The following is a 16,083-nucleotide window of genomic DNA, read 5'->3' as shown; positions in this document are numbered from 1 at the left end:
ATATCGTTTTTTTTTTTTTTTGAAGTTTGAAATTAGCTGGAAAACCCTGAAGTTATAAATTTTCTCCGATACTATGTAATACGTGCGTGGAATACTTAAGAGAGTCATAGTAAAACTATTAGAATTTTGGAATTTAATGTCGTTGGTTATTGATACTGTTGAAAGTACATATTTAGTATCAGAACGTATAAATGTTAGGGTAGATCAACGCTGATGCGTACAATTTAAAAATGACGATTAGCTTGTCGATGTTTACACAAATTTATATTTTCAGGGACAATGATAGAGATGAAACTTGCAAGCACGTATTTATTCTCTGAATTATTTTTCTAAATGTTGTAATACGCATTTCACTTTTAACATTCTATATACCATAACGTTTATATTTCCTTCGTATATCTTTACGTTTCTTGTATATTTCTTAAATTTTACAAAAATCATCGTAACGCGTATCATGAAAGGAGCGTTATATTTTTCTTTTAATTTCATATCGGAAAAGAACAAAATAACTGATGACGAAGATAGAAAGGATACTACATGTTCTTTTTAGTGTGACTGACATTCCATTTATTCAGAAGGTTATAGGAGTTCTGTATTTTCTATTTCTCCCACGATAAAGTACGTACCTTCGGATCGACGCTCCTTTTTATGGCATTGATAAGATCAGCTCTTAAGCTCTCCATCTGTCTAAGACCTATCCTAGGTACGACATCTTTCCCAACTACTACGGATGTAATAAATTCCTGTGAGTATTGCTGAGCAGGCATGCTCAAGAGACCACCCGGTGGAGCGAACGAGAAGCACACCAGGTCAGGATAGTCTTGTTTAAGCAAAATCGCTAAGATAGCTGCTGTACCCGCTCCCAGAGAATGACCGACGAGTGTCAGACCAAATTGATGGGTCCCTCTCGACGTATCCTGAAGGAAAGAATTGAACAGTTCCCCATCAGAAAAATTATATTTCATGAAATAACTGCTTAATGCTAAAACAACGCTACCGAATATAAACATTTGATTATTAAATAAAATAAACGCAATATTTCTTGTGTTCGGTGCATTACTCTTTTAGCTTGACGCTGTTCGCGACGTAACGTGTAAAGGTGATAAAATATAATTGCTTCGTTCAAGTTAGTTTTTACACATAACGCATTTGCATTTATCGCGACGACAAGGCAAAATATAATACCTTGGCAAGCGCGCGGGATATAATTTCTTCCTCGAGTAGTTTCTTTCGAATGTATTCGGCTGCTTGGACCATACCCTTATGGCCTAACCAGTCCTCCCTCGGTGGTGACAATGGTAACACTTCACCCTCCGCGTTCAAGTCCGTTAATACATCCTTCATGCTGAGAGTTCCTCGTATACTAACGACAACCTTGAAAAGAGGCAGCAGAAAATTGGTAATTATCCGTCCTCAAGTTCGCTCGAGTTCGGGATAAAGCGACCTTTAAACCCTATCTTAGAAATCGAGGATTACAATTTTCTATGGAATTTTAACAAGAGGCGAACTATCGGTTTTTCATTATTTCGATCCACTTCCTTTACTATGTTAAAATTCTCGAGTCTTCTTTCATACACTAATATCGAGTCTTCATTTTTCAATGGATAAAGGGAGATAAGAAATTAAATTTCGCTTAGTTTCGCTCCGTTGCTAATCAGGTATCGTATTTTATCAAATAGTTATTGAATTATTCAAAGATGGATACTTTTAAATACATATTAAACTCGCGAGAAGTTTAACAGAGTTAAGCAAAATGGTGTAACTTATTCATTATGGATTAAACTACAATTCCCACACGATGACTCTATACATACGGCTATACATATATTTATAATAGGTAACTTCTCACGGATGTCGTTGCGACGAAGTTCGCCGTCATGGCACGCTTAATAGCCATTGAAAAATTCATGAACTCGCTAAAGGAGAACCATTTATTCTACAATTAAGCAGCCAAAATACGCAGTTTGCTTTAATCTCGAAATCCGCAGCGGTGCAGATTGCAACTTTTATGCGAAGAATTCGATCGGCTTGTCGACGAATATCGTCGCGAACGAGCATCGCGAGATACCTAGAGGGCCTATCTCTATTCTATCTCTAATTCTTCTCGTGTTCGCTGTTTCTCGAGCAAACGCGGTTCGATGCATGCGAATCAATGAGGAAACGCGCGAAACCTTTTTCTTCGTGTAATCGAGCGCGACGAAGAACGGCGTCTCACCGACGTCGACGTGAAAAGTCGCATAAATGACCTCCACCTCAGCGACGTCAACCATCTTTCTTAGTGCGGCGTAATTGCACTGGCAACAATTGTCTTCCACAACGGTCGCCTCGTCTTCGTGCCTGCCGCACGGGAAACAGCCGCATCTTAATCTGCCACAAAGTTCCAAACATCTTATTTTCCTCGATGTTTTCGCTCTAGAAATTAGTCCGGGCATGCAAACGGTTCCAGATGCTTCGCGTGCCGATTACTCGCGGCTAATTGATTGGACGAACAACTTTGGTGGAGAGACTCGTATCCTGATTCTTTAAATAAGAGATTACGATTGGGTAAACGTTTACGACGTAGCGAATTCCAAATTTATGTTGCAACAAATAAAAATGTAATCGAAGAGTGCGATAGAATCTCGAAGGAAGGAAAAGAGAATTTCGTGGAAACTCGCGTTGTTTCTGAGAGAACGGAAAGAAAACAGAGCGAAATTCCTTTATAGAGAAACGAGCGCGGTAAAAACTATAGTGAATATAATTGAAAACCGAAACTCGATCGATTTTGTCGAGTAATCGCGCGAAACATCGTTGAAAAATCAATTGACGCTAACACCTGGAATCACGACATGCGTTCACGGTAACGTTACCTCGTGCAAAGCTGACAAAGACCGGTGGAATGGCTAATGAGGAACATGGGCCAGCCGTAAGCAGCGAGGGCAAAGTGCATGTAATGAATGGCCGATTGAAAGTGGCCCAGATCACCATCCTCGGTCAAGGACAGGAATTTAGTGCGAGGTGTAACTGGCACACCGGATAGAAACTCGTACGTATCGTTCTTTCGTTGCTTCACTATCAGTTCCCGTTCGATTTTTTGGAACTTCCTCAATAACACCAGACCGGCGACCACGTCCGATGGAACCACGTCAAGGTCTCGGAAAAAGTCGCTCAATAATCTGGCGATGTCTGCGAACGAATTCTGGGGAGGAATCAATCTCATTGAAAATCTAGGCTGCTTCTATCAGATCGATGCAAACGCTTTGCGGTATTTTTAAATATTTCAACTGTAAAGAGTACATTTTCGGCAATTAAATTAGATCATCAGATATCGTTACTGAAAATATAAAATCAATATAAAATGACGAACCGATATTATCGAAAATATTAACTTTAATTTTATTTCTTCGATCGTTTACGCTCAAAGAGACAGAACGCAAGAGCACAAATTTATTCGATGAAAATAATTTATATTTTGACCTCGCTGTTCGATGAATAGCTATCATCAGATGAATATCATTATACGTAGCAATGAAAATAATGACATGTATGTATGCAAGTTGACGTCGAAATGTCCATCGCGTTTCTCGGTTAAATGCAAATCGATAATGTTGCTTGAAACAATTCGGTAGAAAAGAGATCAAGCATCTTGCACCGACCTGAAGCAAATCTTTGAAGAAGGCGTATCATTTCGGACAACACTTACTCGATTCCTATCGGAATTGCCCATGCAGCAGAATAAAAGTCTGCATCTGTTGTCCCAGCTATCCTGGTACGCTCGTATAACTTTTCTACAAGCACCGAATGTTCATTATTTTAGTCAAATTCATAATTTATTTAAATTCATTCGCCAATCGTTTTCTATATTATTTATATCATCTTACTTGTTTCATTTGTTGCTTAATCTTCTCTCAACTTTTATTTATTTACTCTATTTATATTGCTCAATATATGATAGATAGAAGGACTTTAAAAGGCGAACAAAGACTCGACAATCCTCCACTAACTATCCCGTATCAAGTAACATGGGGATAAAGATATCAGTGGAAGTAGACGATAATAAGTCGGGCGTGAGAAGTGAAATAAGAATCGTAAGTCGTAAATTGTTACCTCTGCCGCCAGTTTCTGTTTCTGCTACCGCTTCGGTTGTAATGCAATTTACCGCATCTCGATTCCGCTTCCCTCATGCTGCGTTGATATTTCTTCATTTTTACCCACGATCTACCCGCAGCGTCGTATGTGCACCACACCGTTACCATCACCGACGCCAATACGCACCAATTTGATACCACTAAACCTGCGGCGAAAATGAAAGCTAAAATCGTGTTTGCTCTGATTTCAGACGCAAGTATGTTTACGCGTTCCTTGGTTTATGCAATTACAAAGATACCGTGGAAACCACCGCAACATTTCACAGAGCGTTTCGGCGTCGTGGAATTTCATTCGCACGCGATTCAACTAAAGCGAGCGTTATTGTTAGTACGGGCATCATTTCCGTCCTCGGGATTTAATTGATATAAAAATTACTTTTACTATAGCTAGAATTCTCTCAGCGTAGCTCCTTTCGCACAACGAGTCGTTATTTCGAAAAAACAACGATACAAGTACAAAATTGAAAATTAGAAACGAATAAGATCAGTTTCTCTTCTGTATTTTCCGAACAATTATATTTCTGGCAGCTGTATCATCGTTCATTCGAAATGTCGTTTCTGTTTCCTATTGGAATTAGAAGTGTCGGACACCTTTTGCGAAAAGCTTACCTAACATTACATCTTTCACTTGGCCGATGCTTGTACAGCTTTGGTAGAAATGCGCTAACCACGTTATACCTGCGCACAACCAGCCAGTCTCTACCAATAAAAGCACTGAAACAAAGTTTGATAAAGTTTTAAGTTCTTTCTTCTTACCGGAGCAAAAATAGAAAATTTTGTAACAAAACGAAAGTATTCTTACTATATCGTAGAATTCTTCAAGCACTTCAGTCTGCTAATTTACTATTATTATATCAGCTTGTCGGAAAAGTTTCTTTCGTTTCATAAGGTGATAATAGACGAACAACAATTTCTGTTTTATATTACTTTATTGAATTAGGTATGATCCATTTCGTTCTATTCGTGCATAAGAAGAAACTTTTCGGACAATCTAATATTTTGCATATATCCATTTACGTACATTTACATATTACTCCACCGCTTCTTCCTGTATTTCTTTATACACTTTTAAATTATTTTCTTGTACACTTTATTAGATTTAATCAGTAAGAAGATACAGATATTCATGGTCATCTTGTTTGATTTTATTTGTCAGCAAGATGGAAAAGAAGAAAAGTTATCTGAATCGGGTGAAGTCGAGTGTCTCGTGAATGTCTGTTCCTTGACCACGGTTCGTTGCCATTTCTTCGATGAAAGAAAAATATGTCGACGTAAATGCCGTAGCTTCACGCCGGATAAGGTTTGAAGATATCGACAATGCTTTCTCTTCGAACATCGAGCCACGGATAGCTTCCCTAAAAGGATATGGCACGTTTCTGCAGAATGTGTTTACTTCCGATAGTTTCCATACAATAGCAAACGTGTCCGTCCTAATTAGCTACGAACACGATTTTCCTATGTGTGTCAGAATCGGTTTTATTATAACTGTATTCGTTATGCTAACCAGATACGATTGCACTGGTACGACTTGACACGGCGGATAGAATTAAAAAAAAGGAAGCAAAGAATTATTTATATTTCTGACAATTATTTACTCAAATTATCAGAGAGTGACTAAACAGTTTGCCGAATCGAATAAAAACGTCATTGCACAAGAGAAGATTGCTCGGAACGTTTAGATTGTTTTTCCATTCGTTGGACTTCGATTTCTGAATCACGATACGAAATAATCGAGTCTTCTTAGTGGCAACCTAAAAGACATACGAATACGATAAACTTTGTACGTCGACTTTTTACAAATTTCTATTTTTCTGTTTTTTTTTTTTTTTTTTTTTATCTCAGTTATATGTAAAATTCGATCTTTACTCGAAGTTTGTTTTACCACGATGCAAATGAATTATACATATTCATCTTACATATGAATTTTACATTTTATATTCCCATTTTTACATTTAAATTCTTACATTCATATTTTACATTTACATTTATTACATTAATCATATTTATTACATCTTTTACATATACGTTTGCGACTGATACGAAACGGCATTATTATCTTAATTTTCACCGTCTTCTATCGAAATCAGATCAAGCAAATGGAACAAAACAGACGAAGAGAAGTACAAGCTGCAATGGCGGTGGTCTGGCACTCTATACGCATCCGACCAATCAGCTGTATGTGATCGGAATTTCCATCGAATTCTTCCTAAAGATGCACCAGATCTGCTGGAGAAACAGCAGACTCGAGTTGGATCGTTTCCAAAACCTTTAATACATGGACACTGGTACATACATCCATGCGCCCCATGTTTCTTCGTACGTTCCAAAACTACGTGCAATTCTTTCCATGTAATCGATCTGCTGGCGATTTAATACCTAAGTAATTCGATATACGCGTTCATTTAATGAAGCTCAAGGAATAACCAACAGCATCGAACATTTCAGTTTTTATTTTCCTTAGCTTTAGGTTTTGAAACTATTTAACAGATATTCGAGCGCTATATATTCTCTAGGAAGTATAATACAGAAATGCGCGAATATCTTTCGATTAATTTTATTCGATGAATTTTGTATTATATTTAATGTATCGAGGATAACGAGATGAATCGAATATATGGATGTGACCGCCGCACTGTTTTTCAGATCAAACGTTTGTGTATTATTTCGCCTCGATATTTCCAACATTTTTTCTCGCTCAGAAAGCAGAAATATAAATTTTGAGACTAAAAAGGTGCGCAGCAATTTTCTGTTTCCCGGTAAAGAATCTGCCCAGATTTCCTACGTTTATCGCAGTTTAGTTTGTTTAACAATGATATACAGCAGACTTCGGAAGAAAAACATGGAACATGATTTTCTTGAATTAAGAACGCGTGCAGAGCCCCGGAAAGTTTGCCCCGTAAACGTGTGCGAAATTTAATGAGTTTCTCAAGAAGAAATCGGTATATTGCGAATCTTCCATCGGATTCGCCTTTGCAGATAAACTAATCGAACCCTGAAACTTCTAAGTACGTAAATTTCCAAACTCATCGAACTTCCCAAGCTTGCAAATATATTCCAAACCGGTGGAAATTTTGCATATTGTGAAAAAATTCAGCGAAAGGAATTACACGAATGCTGGCAAGGTACGCGGTGATATTAATACTGGATTAATACTGGAATAATACTGGAATTTCTATCAAAAAAATAGATTCATTACATTAGCATAATGGACGATTAGAATGCCACTTGAACAGCGACGCTCCAACAGGAAAAAGTACAAGAAAGGAACGTCTCGACTTCCTATTCCTTTTAATGGTCAAGGAGACAGAACATTTCACGTTCATCTTTGTGCAGCAAAAGTGTACAGACGGAAAGGTGAGAGTGGAAGAAATACTTGTTAAAACAGACTCTCGAAGAAAAGACAGTACAATGATTGGAAAGAATAAATCAATCTTTCTTCTTCTTCTATTCTGTACGATACTTTTTATTTGAACAAAACTATGCATTTTGCGTTAAATTTAATTAAGAATTTGATATCATTGTTCGATATTAAATTTATATAAATAGCTAATATTAAATGACGAAAGCGAAGTAAATCGTAGCAGCAACTTAATTGTTCTAATTTCGAAAGAAATCCCAGAGATGACGATCTATACACCACTGCTCTCGCGAACGATCATTTATTACGATCAGGATTCTATGGTTAAAATTTGATTCTTATTAATATTCTGCCCTTGCTTTGCGAAAATTAGGAGGGTCGACAAGAGAGAAGTGGCTTCGCGTTGCCACCGATGAATCTTCCTTTAACGAAACCCATGGTACGTATCTCCAGATTGGTTACCATCTAATTCCTATGATTACTGACGCCGGGCAAAAGCTTCGTTAACAATTCTAATCTCTGATCTACAACAGCCTGATTAACGTGATACGCAGAATGACTTCGAAATATTTTCAACCTCTGTAAGGAATAATTTCCCAATTGTATTAAATTAATCAGGAATTTTCGATACCTATGGACTTGCACATTTTCAGTGATATACATGGTCCGTTTCAAATTGCACGTTGCAGCGGTTTTCGTTTTGAAATTCAATGGTTTTATTCAGATTCGCATACCATTATTTGATGATTTTCCGCATCGAATATTATATATAACTTAACGGCTGACAATTTTGGTATTTGAATTCGATGGTTTCCAATTTTTATGGAAAATTCTTCGAAATAGAAAGAAGGTACCTCGATTCGACATGTATTTTTTTTTCATGAATGTTCGCAGATTTGTTCGAAACGACTTGACCAATCGGCATGATTCTTTTTGCTTTTTGTAAACTACCGTTTTTTGCAAAAATCTAATTTTTATGTAGGTTCATCGGTTATTCAGCATTGAATTGTGCTATCGGGACGAAATCTTTCGCGTTTTCCCGAGATAGACCACCGATCGGTACTGTTTGTAAAATTTCTCCGATTTGTTGCTTGTTAACTATCGTTGTTGCAAACAATTCGTTGTTCACCGATTTCATTTATGTACGTTCAGTGCTCTCGTTGTTCTGCAAATTCTGTGATATCGAGATGATTCCGAAACAGAAGCCTGGTCGAGCGCTTTCAAATGCATTTCGCAATATAAACTTCAACTCGTGTTTCCGTTGTACGAAACATCGTTCTGCTGATTCGTTTTCGGGCATAAGTCTACTTTCATAGCGAAATGATGCGTGACACACTATTAAGTTATAGAAATATCCTTCCCTATCATTGCTCAAAGTATAATATCGCTGGCGGAATACAGCTGGTTTATTTCTTATTCGTATGCGGGGTTGGACAGCCTATACAACTTTTTATTCATTAATAAGAATTTAGAATTGAAATAAATAATACATAGATAGAAACAAATTAGCGTCTTGTTAACGACAATGAAAGTCATTTCACGTTGGTGCCGCGATATTGATCGCTTCACTGAAAAATACGAAATAAAAGATTTTGTGATATTACCGAGTTCGAAGAGCGCTAAACAGTGTGAAATAATTTCTTATTTGCATTTTATTTAGACAAATAAGCGACAATTGTCGGATTACCCATTTTCTTATTAAACAGCGTACTAAATATATCGTAACCTTCTCGAAGACGGCGGAAAATTAAAAATACTACTAATATACAGTTTATTTCCGTTTCAAATTGTATAAGGTCAATAATTGTAACGATTGTATCTTAAGTTAGAGACAAGCTTGCTGTATATATATAGTTCCATTAACCTATATACTATTAATACATTGAGCGTAATTTGACCAGCGTTTTTCAATTTGCCCACTATTGAAACATGTTCTTGGTAACCTTGTGTTAATTCAATCAAACATAAATTTGTTGAAATTAGAATGATATAAATATAAACGAGGTGTAGTTTTTTAGTATGGCGCTGAAGCATTGCTATATTAGAAACATTTGCCGACATTTTGCAATTTTTGAAGATCCCAATATATCTAGTATACTGTTCAGTAAGTAAGTGGGTAATTTAACCATGGATGAATATGTGCCTAAATAAAATGCGAGTAAAATACGCGTTATTTCATACTTTTTCGCGTTTTTTAAAATTGACAATATCTTTTTGGCAAAAAAATCTTTTATCAATACCGACGCTTGACGCCTGTAATATAGTACGTGTCGTTTTACGGCTACTACCAGCAAATATTTGTTCTCGTATTTTTCAATTTCAGGTATGATCATTCCCTAATACAAAAACGCGAACGATTTCAGGTACGTAGTACACAGAATACCAACGTAGAAGTTACCAACACTTGCATTAAATTTTCATTTCTTAAAAGGCTTTCGTTCTTTCATTATGCGATGGATACGTTCGTTTACGAGTAAATTAATCACACGCGACCATACGTGTACCTATTTTCAACTTCAATTTCTCTTTTGCACTGGTTTGCGTTAGGGTTTCGATACCATAAATATCTCGTCTAATCGTGGTGAAGACAACCGGTAGCACTGAAATCGACAAGACACGATTCTTTGTTTATAAAGAATTCTAATAAAAGCTGTAGCGCGCAGAAGCCAAGGAAACTTCTGCAATGTATTTTTACTGCTTATGTATACAATCTTCCCTTTTTCCATTAATTATGACCCATATCGGCTTAAAATACATTAAAGTACGATTTAAAATAGTATCTCGTTCCATTTCATTTCTACATTTCATTCTAACACTTGCGAGTTAATTTTGAATTACTTACGAAGTCGAACATAGAGAATATATTGCATTGGAGCTCTGGCTGCAGTGTCCAGGATGCTTCCCCTTGTAGCCAGAAAGCAGATGGAAAATTCTACTATCATGGATAACACGAAAATGACTAAGTATCCCACGAAGTATTCCCACAGTAGAAAGACACAGAAAATATTGCGATTCCAATCGAGGACTCCGAGTAGGATGCTCAGTACTGTCATCCTGTAACAGAAACGATAAGAATTTTAATAAAGGTACCAAGAGATTGTTAGTTTCCTTGCGTACATTTTTTTTATTAAGCTTCCTATGTTTGACATAGTTACGCGGAAGGGCAAGTTTTACTACGTTTAACATAGTAACATAGAGAGAATATATCGAAAGATATAAACCTATCCGTAAATGGTTTTCGAGGTTTTAGACGTCCTAAAATTCATCTGACATTTACTAACCCTCTCTAAACTCATTTCGCCTGTACCATATTTCATTGCCGGCTCGCGGCGCAATATTTATGGCGTGCTTACACGAACAGCCTGCGTACTTCAGTAAAATTTGCAATAAGAAGAAAAATACATCGAATATTATCCTTCTCGTGCCTTTTATTTCAAAATCGTAAACACAAAACATTTATTTCACTCGTAGTAATATCAGTACAGTTTCTACTTTTATTATACGTCCACATCTGAGAACCTTAACATCGTATTATTATTTTCTGAAATTACGAATAATATACGATGAAAATAAATTATAAATCACGACACAAATATGTATTTATTGGAATCGTTACGTAACATTTTTCTTCGACGAAATAAATACTTTTAAAGTAGGGAATACAAGGGAACAAATATCAACCGAGCATGCTCTGGTGGCTTTAATAATTTTTCCAGTAACATCGATGTTATCCCGCTGCTGTGAAAGTTCCCTAATCCCGGCTTAAATCGATATCAGCTGGAATATTTCAAGTTTTTCTCTTCCGACGGGAGACGGAGGCGTACTTCACAGAGTAATTGTGTCTTGTGTCTGGTACTTGACGGAACTTCGGGAAGCTTTTCTCGCGTAAACTCGCCCTTACAAAAGGGGTAAGTTTCCTCAGACCTGCGGATCCGCAGTTCTACAGTAAAACGCGCTCACGGAAGCCACATTAATGTCGGTGTCGATTTCAAAGTTCGCACAACGTCGCGCCGTTAAATCACCATCGTTCCGTGAATAACTTCTATTCAATCCCAATACGAACAATTATCGGGAATTATTTCTTCACACTTTTTCGCGGAATAACGTAATTGCGTAATTATTTCGACAAAGAACAAAACGCGCGTACAGTTGATTCGTCGATATTGCTTCAACCTATTGGCAGTATAGTGCTCGATACTCGGGAGAATAATTTGATTTGTTCGTTTGATAAAAGAAATCGTGATTTATAAATCGTTAAATTAAATTCTTTTCAACGTAGTTTGCGAGTATTACGCAAGACGTCCTTAACACGAAGAAAGTTGATTCGATCATAACTGGTACCGAGCAGCACGAAAAATATCACGCTCTGTAGAAATAACTTGCGTTGATAATCATCTATCGTAGGTACACGAATTATTCTTTTAAATAATCTTAAAACACGCGAAATGCTATTCAAAGTCTTATCCAGAATGTATCTATCTAACGACCCCATATTAAAAATTTTCAATCAGATCTGTAAAATTAAAAACTACAATTCTAATTCACTGAAATTTATGAATTTGTTTCGCGAATATCTTAGGATACCGTTATCTTCGTCTGAAACATTTTCTCGTATCGATCCCAAGCCAATTAATCGGAATTATATTTCTTTCGTTGCCCGGAATATATTTCCGTTGTCCCTCATCGATCCTCGAAATGGCAATTGTCCTCGATAACGACATGCCAGGATTACTGTTCGAAATGGGACGAACTTTTCATCGTTTCTTCGAGCCGTTCACCCTCTTCCTGTTTCTTTCCCCTTCACGAATGATTAGCGAACGGAGGGCGAACTGTTCGACGAGCCGATTTTATTTTTCATCGGCTTCGACCATCGATCCAAGATGCCTTCATAAATATTTCCCGCGTATGGACGGCATTGTGCAATCTCGATAACCGATACTGCGACGCGTAGACAAAACCTGCTGAATTATTACCAACGAACAATAGGACGCAGAATACAAAATCGTGAATCGAAAATTCCGACCATATTAGACGGCCGTATATTTGCGAAAAGATGGCGAAAGAAGTGATGACATATCGGAGAACTTCTGTATTTGCACATTTGCAAAGAGACATCGTTAATGTGCACTAAAAGTTTTGAATAATAAATCAATAAAACGTCTACGATATTCGTAGAATAATTGTATCTACGCAAAATAAGATCGAATTCTACGTCAACCTAATCAATCGTAGTGAAAATTCTGTTGGCAGAAACTCATATATATATATATGAGGAAGTAAAATTCTGAGGATCGAATCCCACCATCGGAGTCGTGGGATCTGAGTTTCGCCATCGGAATTCCTTGCCCCCGTGGAATGCGTTCCGAACCACCCCAAGATTGTAAGGCCTCGACTCACATATCCGTAAAGTAGAGAAATGTCGGCTTCCATGTCCGTGGGGTCATAGGACCTGAGTGGAATCAACCCGGAATCTCCCCTTGTTGCAGACTTAAGTTTCTAGATCTTAGAGATTAAATTCGGGTCTTATGTTGCCAAGATCGTAATTCCACTTCATCAGATTTGGGCCTGTTTCGAGTTCAACGACTGATGGAATTATAAAAGTTACTTACGATTTTACGATACTAAAGTGAGCTATGTGCAAAAATTTCCCCATTCTTATACGTCAAAAACTTATAAGTAGTATGCATTAATTTTCATGTTCATATTCCGTTTTCAGAAAATTGACGAAAAGAAATCACAAATCTACGAGGAAAAGAAAGCAAGTATACGAAATAAAAATGACTCAACTCGATGAAAATTGCTTGTTAAGCATAACTATAGATTGGAACTGTTTTAATACGCTGGAAGAATCGCTGCCTCTTTCTTTGAAGCACTTTGCATAAAAAATGAAGCCTCTGGCGAAAGGGGCCGTTCATTTCACGAAATCTCTTCAAAGCGGCGCGGCAGCAAGAAACAAGGTAAAACGTGCCAGGCGACTGAATGGAGTTACACAACCGTGCTTTAATAATGAAACGTGTGCATCGTGTTCTATACAGGTCTCAAGGGATATGACCGATCGTAGTACTTCACCGTTTGCTAGCCACTTCAGAATGCGATCTCTCCGCAGCCAAAGTGGAAAATGAACGTGTCACGACGCGGATTGTTACTCGAGATCGACCCATTATTAAACTGCTAATAGCTTGTAGATGACGCGTACAATCTGTAACAATTAGTTTTGGCGCGAGCGAAGCTTCATTAAATACGTTCGAATTACACGTTTTTAATGGGAATAAATCGAAATTCTCTCAAATGAGATATTTAAATTTTCATCTTATCCTAAAGCTTCGGGATACTAAATGATATTAAATATTACTCCAATCATACTCGTTAAAACAAATAATTAAAAGTGAAGTAATATTCTCGCGTTTCGTTTCACGCTCTAAATCTTCATTAAAAGAGTCTTGTTGCAAAATATCCTGGTGTTTAAAAATCAACGAGCAAACATTCCTTTTATATATAACCAGTCTCCTCTTCGAACGTACAAACATAAAACTTTCCTTCGAACACGAACTTCTCGTATTCAGAGTCTTCCAATTAGCGGCAGTAAGTTGTCACTCGATTAAATCATCACTCGAGTTTCTGTTAAATAAGAAGAATCTCGTAGATCTTGGTCAATTAGCACTCTGGTGGTGAAGCAAAGTTTCTTCCCTTAACTCAAGATCCCAGTTGGTATTTTTTCGTTCCCTCCAATCGATCTGCGGGTTTTCGAGTTCATTGCTCAAGGCCACGCGCAGTCAAAAAGAGCAAGGGCTATTGTGCGAAAGATAAGGGATCGTGGTAACAAGCAGGTCGAAGGAATACGCGAGAAAGACTGCTAGAAAGCGGAAGAGGAAGAGAAAGAAAGATGAACGTATACGATTCTAGCCGCGGTTAGGGGAAATTTAGAGGGGTTACGCCCGTACTTCTGCGTGGATAAGTAGCGTTGGCATCAAGAGGCTCGCACAACTTTTCTACATATCCGTGCAGCATGTTCGTGTATGCGTGTCTTTTTTCGTGTACACGAGTCTAAGGGTGGTCTGCAACTGATGGCACAATTAGTACTACGCAACAGAGGGAAATTAAAAATATGACAGAAATTTTGTTGAAAGCTCGAAAGTTTTGTTACATTTGCTGTAATTGCAGAGTTTAAATTTAACAGGTTAATTCTTGCACTTCCAATTATCTTGGAGCTAATTTTAGCGAGCGGGTAGTCTTCGTTTGACAAATTTTACCATACGTTACACGTCCAAACAATGCCTGTATATTAATTAGATTACTTAAAAAGTGAATAAAAAGCGAATGTTCCTGTTTCCCTGTGCGATCAATTAGTAAATGTAATGAATAATCAAGTATGGCGACGGCGATATGTAAATTAATTAATTAAATTACTTAAAAACTAAACATTTGTTTTACAGTTATGCTGTCGATTACCAAATTTAATAAATACACAATGTAGGATGGAATTTTGTTAGCAGAGGCACAACGAAACACGGTGGTATTATTTTAATAAATCCTTAGATTCATTTTCCTCGAAAACCGAAGGTTTAAACGACGAAATTTAAGCGTACTTTTTTAATCTTGTTTTGTCATAGAATCATATCTTCCCAAATTATGCTACGAACTACATATTAGACACCCTGTATATAGACGCACAAGGGGCATTCTAAGATCCACGTATTTTACCGTACATGCATTAAAATAGCGAAATGTTTATACGGCGCTCAAGTTACGACTCACATTATACATCAATTTTTACGCGTACTTCTGCCGTAAAGCGATTTAAATCCTTCGCCAGCTTCTATCTTCCTTGCTGAATTTTCTCGCGATTATAATCCACCATATATATCATTATCCTCGATGAAATAGGTCGAATTTCAGAGAAAATATAGTGCAATATCTTTGAACGAATTTTGTCCTCGATTCGCGTTCGACTGGTGAAATTTTTGAAAAATCCATCGCCCACATGTCTCCGACGCGTTGGAATTTTAAGGACCTACCTTGCCGCTCGATGGAAATTCGACGCTTGAACTTTGACCGAGGAGAAAGCATCAACGGTGAATGACGTAAAGTAGATTGAACTGTCTGTCGTCGCCTGTCACAATGGGCGCAGTCCGGTTCTTTCAAACGGTTAGATCAACCGGAAATGCCACTTGCACATCGGCTTAACGATTTTCGACCTGCCTTAGCGAGCACGGTTGAACATTAAAGCTTGACTCTCACTCGGATGGAAGTTCGTTTAGGGCGTTGTTTTATTTACGAAGTCGTGTACAGAATCGCGTCAAAACAATGGAACTAGGGAAAAACAACAGAATCATCCGGAAAACACCTGGTCTCGGAACCATTAATCTGACAAGTTTTTACGTCCTTTTAAAAGCAACACAACTATGACTATACGTTGCGGTTCCGGAACTAGCTATCTGATACTTGCCGCTCCACAATCTGACACAAACGAGACGACGAGAGATATTACAACAAACTTTCCGCAAGTAGAACTTTATTTTATTACTTACACCACCAGTAACAAACAAGACATACGTTGATCATTCCGAACGATTCGATTTCGACAAAGTTTCAAAGTGT

The 16,083-nt window shown here is 37.4% G+C and overlaps 1 protein-coding gene across 9 annotated transcripts in view; it reads right to left on the bottom strand.

Annotated features, from left to right (window-relative positions):
* inaE (inactivation no afterpotential E) overlaps positions 1–16,083 on the bottom strand; it is a 53,248-nt gene that overhangs the window by 9,463 nt on the left and 27,702 nt on the right. For all 9 annotated transcript variants that reach the window (XR_004464211.2, XM_076622101.1, XM_076622104.1 and 6 more), the window contains 8 exons: positions 10,328–10,539; positions 4,737–4,841; positions 4,087–4,273; positions 3,683–3,767; positions 2,850–3,178; positions 2,172–2,367; positions 1,186–1,374; positions 627–917 (listed from right to left, as the gene is read on the bottom strand). Coding sequence is in view for 8 of the 9 variants with exons in the window: in XM_076622101.1 (XP_076478216.1) it covers positions 627–917; positions 1,186–1,374; positions 2,172–2,367; positions 2,850–3,178; positions 3,683–3,767; positions 4,087–4,273; positions 4,737–4,841; positions 10,328–10,539 (1,594 nt within the window). In the remaining variant the exon portion in view is untranslated. The remainder of the gene's footprint in view (positions 1–626; positions 918–1,185; positions 1,375–2,171; positions 2,368–2,849; positions 3,179–3,682; positions 3,768–4,086; positions 4,274–4,736; positions 4,842–10,327; positions 10,540–16,083) is intronic.

Source organism: Bombus vancouverensis, chromosome 10, assembly GCF_051014615.1.
Source record: "Bombus vancouverensis nearcticus chromosome 10, iyBomVanc1_principal, whole genome shotgun sequence".
In the NCBI taxonomy this organism is placed as follows: domain Eukaryota; kingdom Metazoa; phylum Arthropoda; class Insecta; order Hymenoptera; family Apidae; genus Bombus; species Bombus vancouverensis.
Note: the sequence above shows the minus strand (reverse complement) of the source record. Positions and strands in the feature narration are given on the sequence as shown.